The 19,847-nt window shown below is 38.5% G+C and overlaps 1 protein-coding gene across 18 annotated transcripts in view; it reads left to right on the top strand.

Moving 5' to 3' along the window:
* NRXN3 (neurexin 3) overlaps positions 1 to 19,847 on the top strand; it is a 1,566,790-nt gene that overhangs the window by 738,493 nt on the left and 808,450 nt on the right. For all 18 annotated transcript variants that reach the window (XR_012919693.1, XM_020286124.2, XM_076003826.1 and 15 more), the window contains 4 exons: positions 5,229 to 5,348; positions 13,444 to 13,825; positions 14,625 to 14,815; positions 16,110 to 16,283. Coding sequence is in view for 17 of the 18 variants with exons in the window: in XM_020286124.2 (XP_020141713.1) it covers positions 5,229 to 5,348; positions 13,444 to 13,825; positions 14,625 to 14,815; positions 16,110 to 16,283 (867 nt within the window). In the remaining variant the exon portion in view is untranslated. The remainder of the gene's footprint in view (positions 1 to 5,228; positions 5,349 to 13,443; positions 13,826 to 14,624; positions 14,816 to 16,109; positions 16,284 to 19,847) is intronic.

Below are 19,847 nucleotides of genomic sequence, written 5' to 3'. Positions count from 1 at the left end.
TGAGCTATAGGGAAAGGAAGAACGGTTCATCGTTGTCATGTTATGTGTGGCAGGATCGATGGTATGTTTGCTTGGTATGATGTTCAATGGTATGATGGCTTGAATAATGAAGCCTTATAAATATTGGTGGTGTTTTTAGTAGTTTTTTAACTAGAAGCAGGAGAGTACCTGTGCTTGGGGTGAAGAGCTGGGTCACTTGTCTTTCTCACACTTCACTGGGAGCCATCTTAGCAGAAGACTTCCAGAAAGTTCCCTGTACCATCTGCAGGTGCTGTAGGAGGTACAGCAGCTCTTCCTGAGACTTGAGGACACTGGTGAGGATGGAATGATCTGTTTGAGGTGTTTTTGCCAAACTAGCTCTAAAAATAAATATGATGTAAAATTGTTTCTACAATGAAAGTGAATGCTGTAACAGATAAGTTTGTAGAAATAAGTTTATAAAAACAAAACAAAACACCTCCTTAATCTCTGTTGGGTTATAAGCCTAAAGTAAACAACCAGAAACTGACATTTTGTGGACAGAAAATAAAATGCTCGTTTCCTATTTCTCTGTCCTTCTCCCCTCCTTTAGTCCTGTTCTTTTTTTCTCTTCATCTCTGCTTTTACTTGCCTAATCTATTTGCCCTGGGGAGGATGCCTGATAAAATATATGGTGCTGTGCGCTTAGTAAAATGCTTGTCACAGTTCAGCTAGCCTAACCGAGGGTGCTGGTGGAAATAATGGTAAGTCATCTTTTTAAAAATGTCTTTGGTGTTCTTCAAATCTAACACAATCATTTTGACCATTTATTAACCATATTATTTAGATGTATTATTATATGCATCTCTCACTGTACCTTTCTAAGGGGGTAAATGTTATATATTCTGTGCATTGTAGGAATTTTAATTCATGTGAAAAATAATTCCAAGGGACATAAAGTTACTGTGCTTCCCTCTCCCTTTCCTTTTCCCTTTCTCTTTCTTTATTTCTTTCCCTCTCCCTTTCCTTTTCCCTTTCTCTTTCCTTTTTTTGACAAAGATGTTCAGATAAAGCAAAGTGGTTATGGTACAGGTATCACCCCCTCTTCCTCCCATTCCCACCCTCACAAAACAGTTTCCAAATGCCCTCCCCCCCCCAACCACCACCACCACTTTTGGAAACAGTGCCTTGTGGCAGATGGAAGGAAATTCTACTCCCTGCATATGAGCAAAACCATCTGGTTTAGTTGGTTTGGTCAGGTCTTAGAAATATATTGACAAATGAAGGTTTATCAGGGGTAACTTGTAGTTTTGCTGGTTACATTGCTCCTGGGGGGAATAAAAAATTCTTGTAATATGAACAGTCTTTTTAAAAAAAAAAATCTTAAATAAGTTAAAAATAATTAAAATCCAAAGTCCACCTTGTGAAGTTGTGTGCCCTTTGTAATGCTTTAATATAGATTTGTACCATCCACTCCCATTTCTTATTGGCCAAAAGAGGAGGGAATATATGCTAATATCAGAGTGTCATCTTCCTCCAATCAATCAGCAGTGATTTTTCTCTCAAAGAGAGCATTTATCGTAATGTTTCAGTTTGATTTTATTATTAGTTCTGGCTTCTTAAAGAAATAGGACTTCCATAGGGTTACTGTAGGATAGGTAAAAAAGAAAACAACAACAAAATAAAACAGTCTAGTCAGTGTATTTCATCTGTTATACTTTCTTGTCTATCTCACATTCATCGGAGAATTAGACCATCTTTTCTAAGACAAAGCCTTATTTCAGAGGGATGGCACAAAATTATCGGGTCATGAGGCTAGCTTGAGTGAGTATTTTGGTGATATCACCCAAAGAATTCACTAAAAACTTTGTTCTACAATAACAAACAATATAACATTCCATCTCTACATACTTCTGTATCCCAGAAATCTTTTGCTTCTTTATTCCAGGAATGAGTGTCTTTACCTGGGAAATTCAACTAAAGGGTATTGGGTAATTTGTTAGTTTTCTCTATTTAGAGTCCACAGTGAGAGTTTAAGAATACTAGGCGATTTGGGGAGGATCAGTATTTGTCATATAAACTATAAAAGAGGGAAAATACATGTAATACATATATTCAATGAATACCTAATTGCAGTTCATAATTTTCCCAGTTATTGAAAAGGACAATGTAAGGAACGTGATGGCTTTGAGAATTTTTTAAACTTCTTACTCATTTCATTTTATATTCCAGCTTTTCTTTCTCTCTGGACCATCCTCTACTTATGTAAAGAACACTTTATAGTCATTGTTTCACTGATGCCGCATCACTGGCTTTTTGCTTGAATCTGCCAGAGGATGTCTTCTCTTCCATAGATGATATCAACCTGCTTTTGAAAACTTGACAGTCTGTATGTTTTAACCTTCAGCTTGTGTCTGCATCTTACATCACTTGTCAGTCCAGTTTTATGCCTGGGCTACTGATTGGATTTGCTCCTCCCCTCTATTTGCTTAGATTTCCAGCTGAGTTTAAACATCACTTTTCATCTAGTAGGATGAGTTGACCTTTTGGCTTGATTAAGGATAAATGTGATTGACTCTCCACTTCTGGAGGCCAAGAGTTTTGGAAAATATCACTGAAATCTCTTCATTTATTGCTTGAAAATGAATATTGAACAATATTCTATGCCATTTTAGTGAGATGAATGTGAACTTTTTTTCTGCTCTTAGAGTAATAAGCATTATTGGTGTCGGAGGTATCAAATGTAACTAAATAGTAGGGCATGAGAAGTTTCAGATTTTTGTTTTTTTAACATTTTTAGTCATTGGCCATCACATTCTAAAGTTTTACAATCAAATGGGCAGTGGAATATCTGTGCTTTAATCTGCCCACTGCGAGCATCTCTAGGATACCATGAGAGCTGAAGTATCTGCAGAATGTTGGCATCATTTAAATACATTGGACTGAGACAAAGCTTGTTTTACAGCTCTGTAGCTAATGTGACACTGATGAAGCAATGTTCCAGAACCACTGAGTTTGTGTTAGTCATTCTCCCTCTTATCTGGTCCCCAATCATAAAAATTAAGTGTTGTACAAAAATTGCCTAAAGAACAGATGTCACCTTATAGGAAATGTTTTCAATAGCCTATATTTGTAACAGTTCTGCCTCTATAGCCAAAATTCTCCATGTCTTTCTTTGCTTTCTTCTTTCTTATTGAAGCATTTGCATGTAGAATAAAGAAGATAAAAACATAAAAAAACAAAGGCAGATTTGTTTTTTCTGAGAACATCTGCTCTTGTTATAAAGTATCCACATGATTTGGTCCATTTTCTTTCAATGCCCTCACAATTTGCTGTTGTAAAGGGAACTGTTACATCAATCTTAGACCTGAATTTAACGAGATAATAAGGAGTGCTATCTAATGAGTTGGAATGTAGGGAAAATCTTGCTATAATGTATACATTTCACATATTATTAAGACAAGCATACTCAAAAAGTAAGAGAAGTTGAGACTCAATATAAATGGTTTATCATAGAATTACTTTTTTTCTAAGATTCATTGATCTTATATCACTACCCAATTTTGGATACATTTGGTCCACATCAAGTTTTACTACATTTTCAGGATTCTTGTCAATTTGGGTTGTACTTGGGCTTTGGGTGCATTCCGAAAATTTTAAAATATAAATTATTTGCTGTATATAATTTAATTAAAGGAAATGTTTTCGCTTTGGGAGTCTGTTTATTTTTCAAGAGAATTTCCTGAACTTCAATTACTACCATAGCTCTACTAATCAGCAGAAAATAGGAATACTAATTACTCAGAATTAAAAGGTGAAGTTTAAAATTAACTAGAGATGTCTAGCCAGATGCTGCTATTTTTTTCTTTCCTAAACAGTATAAAAGTCTTCAGTCTTGGACGTAGAGGAGGGAGGAGAGTGGCTAGTGAGAGTCATATAGTAAAGCTTTCAAAATTACTTAGATAAAGATGTGTTGATTTTAAATAATGGTTACTATGTAGACATTGGTTATTCAAGCACTCATTAAAGTATCTATTATATACCTGGCACTGTGCTCAGTATATGTTGGAGCCAAGTATATAGTTTTCTGAAATATTTCACATGCCTTATATCTATATGGCTATATTGGTCACTTACATGTTTTACCTTTTCTTCAAGTCATTTTCAGGATTAGGGCTTTCCACATATTGATCTACTAATCCAGAAATATTTAATCAGAATCTTTCTGCATGGTCTCAGCTATCTACTTGCAAAGGGCACAATTCTTCTGTCCTCTGGTTCTATGCAGTTTACTTTGTCTTCTAAATCTGCATCTCAGTTCGATTGTGAGATGCAGAGCTACATTCTAAAGTAACATGACATTTTCTCCTCTTATTATCTGGCTTGTTTTAATGCTTCAGTGTCTCCCTAGCTTGCCATCACTTGTCTCTAAATACTATAAATCCTTGTTGCCCCTGGGTCTTCATAGGGTCCACTTGAACTTGAGTTTGAGCATCTTGACCGTGGATTTCTTGAGACAGCTTGGTTTATTCTTCTATATGTCGTCACATTCTACTGAACATTCTTTTGACTTAAAAGCTTCAATTTTGGAATTTTACATTATTTCATTTATATATCCTTTTGGAGGATGATGAACAGTGGGATGAGTCTGGGGCCCTTCACATTCCCTTCAGGAGCATTATTTATAATGGGGTTTAAACCTTGATGTTATTTCTATTATGTTGTTTACTATTGTGATTTTTGTGGTCACTGAAATCTGATAAGGCCAGGGGTTAATGGAAATGTCAAGTTAAGGCAGCTTACGTTGCAGAGTTCTTTTCTTATCCAATTTGTGAATGCTCTCTAAAAGCCAGACTGGTGTAGTATGCCTAAATGACCAAATGATTCTAAAGAAAAAAAAATTGTGATAAAATTCCTGTATCTTCAAGGAATTCATATGAATCCTAAGACTTTGAGAAATAAATGACTGCTAACTATTTTCTAAAAATGTTTTCTTATTGCTATTGGCATTTTAAAATCTTGTATCTGAGATAAAGGCACTTATTTCTTTCATTACTGAGTCACTGTCCTTTATGTTTGAATTGAGACATGTGCATTTGGGGACGATTATGGAGGACGCTGCTGATCAGTAAAACTAGGATGAGCTTTGGTAGGGACATAATTTCCTGAATGCAACTGGGTCATGTGCACCAGTGTGGCTTTGGCAACCCTGACGCTTGAGCACTACTTTGAGAATCGATTCTAACTGTGGCACTTACCACCATCCTTAGGCAAAGGACCCGAGACCCTGTATGCAGGGCAGAAGCTCAACGACAACGAGTGGCACACCGTCCGGGTGGTGCGCAGAGGAAAGAGCCTTAAGTTGACCGTGGACGATGATGTGGCGGAGGGTGAGTGTAACTATGGTGAAATTCATCTCTTCAGTCTCTTAACCCTCTCAGTCACCCAGTGAGCAAGTTTTTTTTTTTTTTCCTTTCAAAACCTTTTATCGTGCTCAACAGAAGTCACAGATCATATTTTCTGTTGACAAACTCAGAAAAGGCTAAGAAGGTCTTCCTCTGTATTTCACAATCCCTTTTCATCAGTCTGTATTATGAAACTTGCCCACTACCGTAATTATATATTTATAGGTCTCTGTCCTTAGGCATAAAGTCTGTGTCCAGAGGACAGATGTAAGGTTCTACAGATCTTTCTATTATTTAATCATTCAAAAATCACTTATCAGTCATCCTCCCACATGCCAGTTCCTTTTATCGGTAAATGAATCAAGCCAGAAATTCAGAACATCACAGGTAAAAGTAAGCACCTGGAAGAGTGTGTGATACTTAGAAGGTGCTGAATAATGTTTAGCTTAATTAATTATATATTTAGTCATTATTAATCCATTAGCTATTCTGTACCAAGCTCTGCTTAGATGGCCCTGGGAATATGGTGGTGAACAAACACAAATCTCAGCCTGGTGGTATCTACCCCATTTAGGAAGACAGTGAATAAATGATGAATCCATACCTATGTAAAGGAACATTCAGAGCTCCACATAAGTAATAAGAATTTCCTTAAGAACCTGTCTTTTTAAAAATTATTTTTATTTTAGCACATTATGGGGGTACAAGTGTTAAGGTTACGTATATTGCCTATGCCTCCCTCCCCCCTCGAGTCAGAGCTTCAAGCGTGTCCATCCTCCAAACTTTGCACATCTTACTCATTGTTTTTGTATATACCCATCCCCTCTTCCCCCTCCCACCTGCCCGACACCCGACAAATGTTATTCCTGTATGTCCACTTAGGTGTTGATCTGTTAATAGCAATTTGCTGGTGTCAAATGTCAGTAGCATGCTGGAATTGTAGAAGACAAAAAGGAAACACAGGAAATTACCTGTTTCCTCAAACAATGAACTAACCAAGTAGATTAGGTAGAATTCTGGTATTTGAAAATAGGACAAGAATCTATAATGAGATTCTAATTTGTGTGGATGAGATTATAATTTGACAATTACAAGAGAAAATAACCAGTTTGGGCTGGGGAAATCAGGAGTGGTTTATGAAGGTAGATCTCCAGGCAGAATTGGATGGGTGGGTGTAATTGATGAGGTCTAGTGTGGAAGAGAGAACGAACCTCCAAGTGCTGTTTTACATACCACATCCAATCAGTCTACACTTTCTAATACTCTGGAGCAGTTCACATCTGTGAAGCAGAATTCTTGTTCACACTGGAAAGGAAACTTGAGTTAGCACCAGGCATTACATGTAACACTGTTGGCATCAGATCTGGGCCTTGACGTTAACAGTCTTCAGGATGTTGGGAAAGTTGCTCGCCATTCATGAGCCATGCCGAATGAACTCAGTGGCCTGAGCCATCTCTGTAGTTTCTTCTGTGAATAAGACAGGTTAGAGTCAGGAGCTCTTGGGTTTAACACAATCGTTGTCACTAAAATGCTTTATACGTCTGGGATAGATATACTTAATTTTTTTTCCCTCATTTCCTCACTTTTAAAATTTAAACAGTATTATTTCTAAGGCCCTTTCCAGCATAGATATTCTATGATTTTTGGGTCTTTTAATTTTATATCCCTGAACCTGAGCTTCTATACTTCTGGAACCAGGAACTATAGAGAAGCATGTGTGTGTGTGTGTAGAAGAGGATGATCTGTGGATAGAGGAAGAGCACCCAGCGGGTATCCAGTGCTCAGTAGGCATTAGATACTGTGTTCTCTGTTCCATGCATATCAGCTCCTTTAATCTTCTATAATTCATCATAGCCTTTCAAAGTAAGTGTCCTTAATGCCATTCTGCTTTGAGAAAGTCGTGTAATTAAGCCCCAAATCCATGACGGTGTGATTCCACAAAATCAAGCTGCTTGGTGTATTTCACAATCCTTCATAAGAAAATGATTTATCTTACAATATAGGGGGAAAAAAAAAGAATGAAATGGGTTGGAGTGAGGCGGTAGACTTTCGGGAGGTAGACTACAACACTCAACCTCCCCCTCACAAAAACCAAAGGCGAACAGAATCACAACAACTATCTAAAATGCTCTAATTACACACACACATAACTTAGTAGTTGGAGGTGAAGTTACTAGTCCACACACCTGAAGGGTAGCTTAGCATTATGAATATTAAAAAAAAAAGGGATGTGCAAATGGATATAGAATTTAGAACCCACAGTCCACCTGGATTAATTATCCAAGAAATCCCCATGAGCAGTTAGTGCAGACAGGAGCCTGCTAAGGCCATGCTGACTGGTGGAGTCACACATTTCTTGCTAACTCCCCTGGGCTAATCTCTAAAGAGAAAGGTGGCTCAATTCACAGCGTATTCTCAATAATAGCCACTAGATGGCGACGTTTCCCCACTCTCTCCTGACAAGTAGTTCCTTTCCTTTTCCTTGGAAAATACATTCCCTGAAAGCGTAGTGGTTAAGAACTGCAGAATTGACGGTATTGTAATGTGTATTCACTCTCTTGCTCGTTATTCTTTTATAGAAACTTTGAAATAAGGTAAACTCTGCTTTCTTTTACCCTTAATAACTAAAAATCAGGACTAAACCATGGATTTCCCAAGTCATCTGGTAATTTGATTTTTGAAATTAATGTAGCTCTTTCCTTATCAGCCCTCAACATCACTGCTGATGTAAGAAAGCGGTCAGAAAGATAAAGAAATCTGGGAGACGAAAAGGGCTATTCTGTTTATGAGCTACAACCTTGGATTGCTTTTTACAGCAATAAGGGGTTTGGGTATTTTAATTTTAGTTCACAGAAGTCATAAAATCAGGCAGTGAAACTAAAATAGCACAGTCTCCAGGTTATTAAGTAGCGTCTTATTGGCTTATTTAGTAATCCCTCTCATGCTGTTTAAGGTCCCCCAGTGTGCCAAATTTTTAGCCGGTTTGTAGAAATTATGCAAAGAATAGGTCAGACTCAAGAAATCAAAAGCAAGGAAAAATATGCCTCAGCCTGGTGTATTTCATTATAATATGACTGTATTCTTGGAAGAAATGGTATTAAGTTCAGCTGATGGTTCATAAAGATTGATTGAGCTATATTTCTATTTTTAAGAATAAATTGAAAGAATGGCTCACTTGGGTTATGCTCCTCAGAAGTGGGACCTAATGCTGCATGGACCTCATACCCCACCCAGAACTTCTTGCTGGGACAAGAATTCAGCCCTCTGTTGATGACTTTGGTCCATGTTGACTGCTCCCTCTCTTACCTTATAGAGTGCATTCCACACCAAGCTGTAAAAGGTCATTTGCCAAAGTTTTTCATTTATAACTTGTTTCTCATGTTAGTAATTTAAAAACAAACCTAGATAACATAGGGTTAAGAAATGTTAGGTTAAACAAAATGAAAGTGGAGTCCTTGAGTATAGGTGGTTTGGCCCCAGGGCCTGGGCTCTGAGCTACTGTGCCATTCCATCTCCAACTCGAAGTGGAGTTCTTTATTGCAAGATTTATTAGGAGATTTTAATAAGCTAATGCACATTGCTATTCGTTGATAAGTATGCAGTATTTGTTATTTGGCTCCAGAAACTTTATTGCAATAAAGTATTTTATAGCATGCACTTGTGAAAAATGCTGATATCATGGAGAAAAGGGTGTAGGATCAGGGGAGCTGGAGAATGGTGGGCAAAATGTGAAGATCCTTTACTGGGGTGCTATAAACCTTCATTTTTTTACCTACTCTCCCTGAGTCTGGGAGCCCTGGGTGGCCAAATTGCTTCCTTTCAGCCTTTCCCATTATACTTTTTTTTTTTTTTTTTTTTGCTAAGCTCTTAGTGTTGGCCAGAAACCTCATGTGCATAAAAGGTGAGGATCCAGACCCTGAGCTAGGAGTGCTTGCTGTGCTTGGGCCCCTTGGCTAAGCACTGCGGGACATACAGAAGACACAGGAAGTGGTCCCTACTTAAAAAGAGCTTGCATTTTAATAAAAGAGGGAAAAACAGTAAGTGAAATAACTGGAAAATGATTAAATCATTTCAGAGAAAGGAAAAAAAAATGTTGCATTATTAGTAATAGCTAATAGTGTAAGCTGTAGGCACCGTTCTTAGTGCTTTATGTGTATGGATACATTTAACCCTGATAACTTCATACCTATTTTACAGATGGCAAACTGTGGCATGGGAAAGTTCAGGAACTCGTCCAGGATAACCCCATTAGGAGTTATGGAGCCAGAATGCAAACTCAGGCAGTGTAGCCCCAGAGTCTCCACGTTCATCCACGACATGCTATTTATTGCCTTGTGGGAGGTTATAGCTTGAACCTGGCCAGCGTTTTCCAGAGATTTATGCTGTTCATCACTGTGAGGGCTGGTCTGTAGACTGCTTGTTGGCCCTCAGTGAAACATGGAAGTGAATGTGTGAGTAGGAGCCAAGGCAACAAGGCTGCTTTAGGGAAGGTGCTGAATACATTACCCATGAACTAAGCGAAATGACATGATGATGCTTGGCCATAGGGAAGAAGTGTGAACTCATATAACAGCTTCTGCATGGACATTTCACCAGTCCAATTCCACCTACTATTTTTCTTGGGCAATGATGTGAGGCAGCATTTTTCACCAATGTCAGTTTATTGTGTAAGTAAATATATAGGCTTTGGAATTAGTCTGGGTTCCATTTTGGGGGGGGGTAGTGTCTATCATTTACCACCTGTATGAATCTTGATCACATTGCTTAACCTCTGTGAGTTAAAAGTCCTTATCTCTGAAGCAGGATAATGATAGCTGTCTACAAATTGTGATCATGACATTTGATGATGGGTATGTGGTGTTTAACACAGTACCTGGCATATAGGAGATAATCAGTAGTTTTTCCTTGTTATTTTTCTCCTGAGTTACTTCTCTTTCCTCTAAAATGTGAAAGCAACTGCTGTGAGGTATGCATAGATTTGCCCCTTAAGTGGAAAGGAGGTTTAGTCTTCTGTAGCCCAGCATTCAGATCCCATTACCAATATCGATTAGGTGACACATAGATATTTTTTTTTATTGTTTGGTTAGTTTGGCACAGGTTTAAAACTATAGGTACTTTTTTCATGCTTTTCCCAGGAATAGCATGTAATACCTAATTTGGGCCCATATCATTTTCTCTCCTTTCCTTCCCCAACTTTAAGTTGAGGCTGCTTCTGAGTCACCCTAAACCCTAACTCAGTCTGTGTTCCTGGGCTAAGCTCTTAAATTCCATCGTTTGCTTCTCTTCTCTTATTTACCCCAGTCTGTGCTTAATCTGTCTTCTATCTTAATCAGCACCTTACATTTTTTTTTTCTTGCTTTATAAAACTGATTTCCTAGTCAGCAGAATTTCCTCAACCCTGGAGGTCAATTTATCCAGAATTTCTCTAAAAGCTCATAGTTGACTGTAAAATTGTCTCCTGAGATTTTATTTTGGAGCCCCAGGTCTTTACCAGGGATCACTTGTTCTCACTTCTTTAGTTCTCATCTTAGAATTATTATTATTATTATTATTTTGTAAAATAAGAATTAGCAAGGCTACTAGCACCAGCCTAATTTAGTTCCTCAGTTTCCATGGAGATTGGCTATGACTCCCCCTCCCCTTCATCCTCCAGCTCCAGCCCCCATTCCTGGTACGCACAGTTATAGCCAGATCGACATTGGCTGTTCATTTCAATCACTTCACTGGTTTAAAGCCTGTGAATTTAGATTACATTACTTTGCATTTTCGTGACCAGTCCAATTTTCAATACTAAATAATTTTATACATTAATTCTTTTTCCTAGTTATTCAATTGTTAACAGATTTATGTTGCATTTTGATTTTTGTTCTACTACACTTTTATGTTTAAGTTATCCAACATCATTATTTTATTTTTGCTTATATTAAGAAAATGATTTGTCACTGGTTGTCAAAACACCACATAGAAGCTCATAAAATGTAAATCTGATTTCTGTGCTTATGAGCAATTCTTTGAATTAGGTTTGAATTTGTTTCCAAAGAGAAGTTAATAATGAGCATCTAAGGGTGCTATCTGGTTGACTCTCCCAGATATTGATGTTTCAGGGACCCCTTAAAATATAACCCTCCCTGTTTTTTATTATTTGAGTTCTGAGCCAATAGAGAAAAGAATGCAAATATCATTTTTGTTAGTGATAACAATGACATTTAGAAAAAAAAACCACTGCTTACATCTACTGAACTTCAGAATAAAACCCATTTCATTACTAGTTGAGTTGAGGACGGGACATCCTCCATGGAAGTATGTCTCGCTTCTGTAACACCCATCCTGTGAATGAGTGGAGGAGAATGGGTGTTTCTTAAAGGTAGCTCACTCCAGGGAAGAGGAACAGGAAGTATCAGGGGCTGAGCTATGCATGCACAGTTTCTCTTTGCAGAATATTATCCTTAATATTTCAGAGTGTGCCACTCCTTTTCCTCTGGAAAGTTGTGAAAGAGGACCTAAAGAGACGTGAGCAGTGTCTTGCTAGGGCAGTCTCTTCACTGTGGAAGGTAAAGACAGGAGAGGGCAGGGAGAGGAGAATCCTCCTCCCCTTCTCCTGTCTATTACACTTGGCAGTAGTAGAACATGGTTTGTTATGTTTTAACATGATTTTTCTATATAAATGTTGAAGAAGCCCATTTCTAGTCTTGCCATACTAATAATGTTTTCCTTGACTTTGTTATTAAAATTTCAGTTGTATTTATTATTTAAATGTCATTGTATTTATTTCAAGCCCTCTTCATCCCCTCTGCCCTAGTCACTCACCTCTTCTAGGTAATGAAAGGTCTAAAGAGCTCCTTTGTGTCAGCTGGAGATCTTTCATTTGCAAATGTCAGAAACTCAACTCAAAAGCTTTGAGCATGAAAGGGACTCGGACTCGACTGCCACACAGTTTTCAAAAAAGTCCAGAGGTGCCTGGCTGGATCCAGACCTTCAAATAACATCAGCACAGAGAAACTCCCTCCGTTTGGTGACTGTCTTCCAGGTCACTGGTCTTCTGACCTCTCTGATTATCACATGGCCTCTAGGAGCTCTAGGCTTCCTGTTTACCTTTCCAGCACACTTTGCTTGCAAAGAATGCCTCTTTCCCAAGCCTGTGAGCGAAAGCTCTGGAGCCCAGTAGCCAGGAGCCAGCTTAGGTTCTTGCTAGTCCATTGGTTCTGTGAGTGAGCCCAACCAATAGATCAGCCACATTAGCATCACCTTGTAACTTGTTAACATGCAAATTCTCAGGCCTCCCCGCCCCCCCACCCAGAGTTTTGAATTATAAACTCTGATGGGGGCAGAGGGCTAAGCCTACCATGTGATTCTGATGCAAGCTAAAGTTTGAGGACCACTTTTTAAATCTATAGACCACATTTTTAGTCCATGGTTAGGGGGATTAAATATATTGAATGTTCCAGCCTCAGTAACTTGATTAGGGTCAGCTTCTTCCAGTCCCTATGGTTGAAAGGTCAAGTAGGAAAGGTAGCTTCCCAAAGGAAAATTAGGTATTATTATCAGATAAAGCAAGAGTTGCTGGTCAGGTAGAATCAACTGCTGTTCTACAACAGAACCTTTTCCACAAATACTGGGTGGTGAGTTAATACAGCAAGAAATATTTGGTAATGAATGCCCAAGGCTTGTTTGTTATATCTTTACCAGGGTTAGAGCAATGGAGCCCTTTCTTCTTATAGTATACATTGATGCCCAGTTGTTTTCCTGAATAGAGAAAACTAATAGTATTATTTTTTAGCTTGGGTATCCCATGATCTTATGTTTTTCCTTGGTATGATGGGCCATGCTGACTAGCTCATATGAGCTTGGGACTCAGAACTTATAAGTTGGGCAGGGCCAGTCCTCAGCTCCTTGACTGAGGCCAACTCAGGTAACTACCATACTACCAAAGCTACCAAACATAGCATTGTGTTTTCTGGAACTCATTCAAGAAAACTGAATGTTCTGTGTGGAAACAAGTCACCTATAGAAGACCTACTAAGGATGCTGTGACAAAATATGGTAACTTTTCCTTTGTGCACCTCATTTATGATTTTCACAGGTACGATGGTGGGAGACCACACCCGCTTGGAGTTCCACAATATCGAAACAGGAATCATGACTGAGAAGCGTTACATCTCTGTGGTCCCCTCCAGTTTCATCGGCCACCTGCAGAGCCTCATGTTTAATGGCCTGCTCTACATTGACTTGTGCAAAAATGGCGACATTGATTACTGTGAGCTGAAGGCTCGTTTTGGACTGAGGAACATCATCGCTGACCCTGTCACCTTCAAGACCAAGAGCAGCTACCTGAGCCTGGCCACGCTCCAGGCCTACACCTCCATGCACCTCTTCTTCCAGTTCAAGACCACCTCAGCCGATGGCTTCATTCTCTTCAACAGTGGTGACGGCAATGACTTTATTGCAGTTGAGCTGGTCAAGGGGTAAGTAGAGGGGGTCACATAATTACGCTGGATATCTTCACTCAAGCCCTGCATAAGATGTGGACATGGAAAAAAAAAAAACTGTCCATTCTATTCTCTGCCCTTTACTCATGATACACGCTGGCATGCTTTCTGATCGAAAAGACACACAAAATGATTTAGCTCTAGAAAGGAGAGAGGCTCATGATTATATTTAAAGATATTCCACTAACTCAAGCCCTATTAGGCTTTTTATTATGAAATGCAGTTCTTTAAAATGATAGAAAAAAAGCTTATTTTTGCAAAAGAGGGCTCTAGGGTATGTTGCATCTATCTCTTGGGCATAATACCAACTGCAACCACCAAATTTATAGCAAGAAATGAAACATAGCTGCTTTTAACTCTACTATTAGCCTATATATGCCAATTTTTAAAAGCTGCCCTTTCTTTATGAAAGGGCAATTTACTACCCTGTATTGAAAAATAGTCAAAGTAAAAACCAACAAAAAACAGATCCATGATTGACTATGAATTTAATTGTCACCCCCTAGTATTTTAGAGTGTATCACCTAGGCTACTTTGGCTCTGGATAGTATTAATACGTGTGTTAAAGAAATAAACTCTATGAGTATGGAATTAAAGTGGAGTATGATAGACTAGATCTGAATATTCTTATAATCATAAATCAAGCTTTAGTTACCCTTGCATTATACCAGTTCAGCAAAGGGGATTTGAAGCCCTCGTGTCAGTTACACACACACATTGCCGTTAAACCGCTTCAGGGAATTTCAAGTTATTGGCTGGTTATTGTCCCTCGTAGGTACATACACTACGTGTTTGACCTCGGAAATGGTCCCAATGTGATTAAAGGAAACAGCGACCGCCCTCTGAATGACAACCAGTGGCACAACGTGGTCATTACTCGGGACAACAGTAACACCCACAGCCTGAAAGTGGACACCAAAGTGGTCACTCAGGTTATCAACGGTGCCAAAAATCTGGACTTGAAAGGTAAACCTTGTGAAGAAGTTCATTCCCCTAGTTCTTTTCTTATAGTAGAAAGGGTGTTTCCAGAGGCACACTGTGGGTTAGGAGTGCCACGCACTTTTGATACATCACGTATATCCTATTTTAACAGTGTTCAGTTATAACATAATGCAATTTTTTCAATTTTTACTTAGACTACTCCTCAAGGAATGGTTTTATTCCTGATAATCTCTGGAATGTCTTGCTGTGGGGGCTGAGTAATGAGATGATAAATGTTAAAATGTGGGTCATGGTGGTAGTGTATAATATTGAAGAATGAGTACAGTCTTTGGAATTTCAGCTGAATCGTTTACTGCCTGGGTGACATTGGTAAAATTTCTTAACTTTGTGTAGCTTACATATATAAGCTAAACAAATACACACACACACACACACACACACACACACACACACACACACACATATGTGGATATATATCATGTTCCCCCCAAAATAAGACAGGGTCTTATATTTATTTTTCCTCAAGAAGATACCCGAGGGCTTATTTTCAGGGGATTTTTTTTTTTTAAGTATGGTACAACAATCTACATTTATTCAAGTATAGTTAAGTCATCTTCTTCTGGAACATCATCATAACTCTCCAAACCCCGAATTCCATCCTGAATTTCTTGAGACTCTATTTCCTTTAGAACCATAGGCCCCAATTTCTCATGTCGAGCAATAGAGCTCTCAGAGGACAGATGAGAAGGGCTGCTTGTCTTCTTTACTGCTCCACGACGAAATGCATAGGTTGTGCAGATACGCTGCGGAGTCACGCCCATCATTGGATCTTATTTTTGGGATAAGGCTTATATTGTGCAAATGCTTAGAAATCCTGCTAGGGTTTATTTTATGGATAGGTCTTATTTTGGGGGGAACGTGGTATATGTGTATATATTTTTTTTCAAAATGAGAATAACAATTGTTACTTCCTATATGGGTTGTTAGGAGTTTTAATGGAATGTCTATAAAACCATCAGCATATTATTGGTAACAAGCACATAAAAAAACACTGAATAAATGATTGTTTTGTTGAAAACGTTAACCTTTATTTTGTCTGGTGATCAAAATTTGTAAGATGACATGCATAAAATGAAGGACACATAAGAGATGTTGGTTTATTTGTTTTGCAATATAGAAACTCTGGTAATTATTTTAAGTTTTTTCCCCCCAGCTGTATTATCAATATCTAATGAACAGTGTAAAGTGCATTGGCTTTGGCTGACATGGTTGCCATATCCATTACTCATTCTCTTTTGCTACTTCCTTTCTTTTCCAGGAGACCTCTACATGGCTGGTCTGGCCCAAGGCATGTACAGCAACCTCCCAAAGCTCGTGGCCTCCCGGGATGGCTTTCAGGGATGTCTGGCATCAGTGGACCTGAATGGGCGCCTGCCAGACCTCATCAATGACGCCCTCCATCGGAGCGGACAGATAGAGCGTGGCTGTGAAGGTACAACATCTTTTTTTCTTTTTAAGCTACAGCCTTGTTGCAAGCACCAAAGCCCCTTTGCTGCCTCTGCCAGTGCCTCCTTCCTCAGTTTACCAGTCCTCTCTCATTCCCATTTGCCATCAGACATTGCATCACTGTTGGTGTCCTCTTGTCACTGGTTGATTTTGTCAAGACGTGTGCCACAGGCTCCAGGAATGTATATTGGCAGATGTTTTCCCAGTCTCACATACTTGCCAATAACAAACCTTCCCTGGCATTGACATCTGGCTCCTCCGAAATTGTATCTTTGCTTCCAGAATGGCCAAAAGGGCACTAGAGACTTTTATTTATATGTTAATACATGATAAGGGGCAGACCAGAGACTTTATATGGGTGTCACCATTAATAAAATGTTTCTTATTTTGGCTGATAGTGACTGCATTATTTAATGCAAATCTAGAATGAGATAGGGAAACGATGTCAGAGTGCCATGATGATGGAAGGGAACTAACATTTATTAAGTGCTTACTAGATATCAGGCATTGTCAGGCAGTTCCTTAGTGCGGTGTGGTGGAACATCATGGGCTTTGATGTTAGAAAGTCCTGGATTCAAGTCCAAGTAGTAGCTCTTGTTAGCTGTATGGCATTTGGAAAGTTGCTTAAACCTGTGGTGCCCGGCCTCTGGGCCACAGCCCAGTTCCGGTCCATGTCAGGTTAGGAAACAGGCCTCATATCACTGCCTGAGCTCCGCACCACCTCTGACTCACCCATGACAGCTCCCCCACCCCATTCTGTGGAAACATTATCTTCCATGAAACCAGTCCCTGGTGCCAAAAAGGTTGGCAACTGCTGACTTAAACTCCCTGAGCTACATTGTTCTCACCTGCAAAAGAGGGCAATAAAACTTACCCTGTAATATAGGAAAATCAGAGGTATACATGAAATGCCTGGTACATAGTAGGTACTCGATAAACAGTGGGATTATTGTTTACAGATATTATCTCAAGTAAGACATCTAATAACATTGCATGCCTACGCATGCAGCACAACAAGCCATGCTCAGCCTGTTCCTGTAGATGATACAGTGCCTCTTGAGCTGATCAATGCCTCTTGAACTGCATTTTACAAGTCTTTCTAAATCTAACAGTTCTTTGCAATAAAAGCAATCTAGTTTTAACCAGCAGAGGGTAGGAGTGAACACATTCAGCCTTCCTTGGCAGTCTCAGTTTGGCTGAAAGGTGATTCTACCTAACTTGAAAGGGAAGAGGTTGTCTGACCAGTCACCAAAGGTCTGTGTATTCTTTATTCTGGTTGAGCCTTATGGTCCTTTGTTTGTGCAATATTTTGTGTTTTCGTATATCACTTATTAATTTACCATATCAAACCTGTTCGTTCATCTCTTGCGTTCAGCTTCATGTGTTGCTCCTGTTCTTAACCAACTTCCATCTGGGTTCGCTCACCACCATAAAGCACATTTTTATACAAGCTTCCCGTCAGCTTGTCAGGCTGATTTATAGTGATGGAAGTCATTTCCCTTTGCCTAAGGGTCAGTTTTCTACATTGCACTAGTAACAAGACTGACCATCCCTCGAACCCACTCCATTTTTCCTTTAACCAGAAATATCTATTAAATGTTGTTGGCCAAATATGGTGTGTATATGGTGTGTGTGTGTGTGTGTATGGGGTGGCGGACAGAAAATTGGGAATCACCAAGCATTTAAAGTAGCTACTTTGCTTTCTTCTCCTAGAAATGCACAATTTTGTTCAACTCAAGAATTTTTGTCTCATTGGCTTGCTCTTAATTCTTTTGAATGTTAAAGGGCAATCCTGGGATAGATGAGGATTTGGAATTAGATTGAGAATCTTAGGTTAAAAGATTATGGAATGATAGTCATTCCAGTTATTCTGGAATAATTAATCAGATCAAGTTAAATCATAATATAAAAGCACATGTTAAAAAGCATAAAGCACGATAATAAATATTTCATTATGCCATCAGTTCTTCAGATTTAAAAGTTAATAGGAATTATCCATTTAATACAATAGCAGTGTTACCCAGGAGAACTATAAGTAACACATGTAATTTTAAATTTCCTCTTAGCTACCTTTGTAAAAGATATAAAGTAACAGGTCAAATTAATTTTAGTTTTATATTTTATTTAACTTAACCTGATATATCAAAATTTTATTATTTTAGCATATAATTGATATAAAATTATCAATATTTTACATTCTTTTCTTCATATGAAGTCTCTAAAATTGAGTGTGTATTTTATATTTGTAGCACACTTCAACTCGAACTACATCCATTTGAAATACTTAGTTCATGTGTCAATAATGTGTTGTATTAAAAGCATAGCTCTATAGAATACAAAACTTAGAGTTAAAAAAATTAAAGCTGTAGTATTGGATTAAAAAGAGGTCTAAACTAACTTTTACAAAAGTATACTAAAATGTATAAGATAAAGAGGGGGACGACCCTACTTAAGAGAGCTTTGAGAAGCAGTGAGAGCATCAGAAAAGTGAAATTACCTATCAAATTGGGGAAAATGTCCATATCCCAACCTACAGCTCTATGTGCAGTTTGTCATTACTTATTACATGCATTACAGAGGGTGCTGACCTTCCTCTGAGTATGGTTGATTGTTCAAAGCCAGATATTGTGACTTGATAGCTCTGCCATCTGAATCTATGGCCAGTCCCATGAGCCTAATAGCACTGCACTCTATCGCCATGGAGATAATTAGGATGGTTACCCATCAAGCATTATGACTGCCCCGCTGGGTGGGATGAAGTGGAGGGTGAGTGCTAAGGGAAGAAGGTCCTTGTTGATTGTACACAAATGACTTGGATAATTAGCCTAAGTGGCCAGGAAAAATGGCCCCAAAGTAGGTTAAGGCATAAATGACTGTCATTGGAAGTCTGTGCCATTGCGAATAAGCCCTTGTAAGAGATTCCAGGAGCTTTTTAGGGTTCTGAGGAAGATGATGGTCAATGAAGAGCACAAAACCTTGGAGAGACTGCAAAATGGTGCTAGTTCTCATTCTGAATCTCTTGAACAGGGCTTGTAACCCCCAAGAAATCCTTGTGTATTATTGGGCAGTATGGGAACCCTAGGAAATAGAACACATTTTGTGATTTATCATTTCCATGTACAGAATAGTAAACAGGTGGGGACTCTTCAATATGTGTTTTATTCTAAAAAATCTGGAATACACAGGTCATAGGCCAGGATATATATATATATATATATATATATATATATATATATATATATATAATTTCTGTTTATTGATAATGACACTTCAAGATCCCTATGTAGCAAGTGTATTACTTTCACTATATATCAGATACATGACAGCAGATAAAAGGGAAAAGAGTCCACAATTATTTTTAAAGCCTATTAACCCACTATACTTTGGCTCTCAATTGTTTTTAGCAAAAAATCTTGAACTAGGCTTTATGTCTCTAATATAGGCTGAGTGTATAGTTAGGAAATTAAGTGCAGTTTCTGGGTAACTTCTAGCCAACATTTATCTATGACTTGCTACCTCTCAGTTTAAGCTAGGATTTAAGACAATAATG

This window comes from Microcebus murinus, chromosome 6, assembly GCF_040939455.1.
Source record: "Microcebus murinus isolate Inina chromosome 6, M.murinus_Inina_mat1.0, whole genome shotgun sequence".
NCBI classification, from domain to species: Eukaryota; Metazoa; Chordata; class Mammalia; order Primates; family Cheirogaleidae; genus Microcebus; species Microcebus murinus.
Note: the sequence above shows the minus strand (reverse complement) of the source record. Positions and strands in the feature narration are given on the sequence as shown.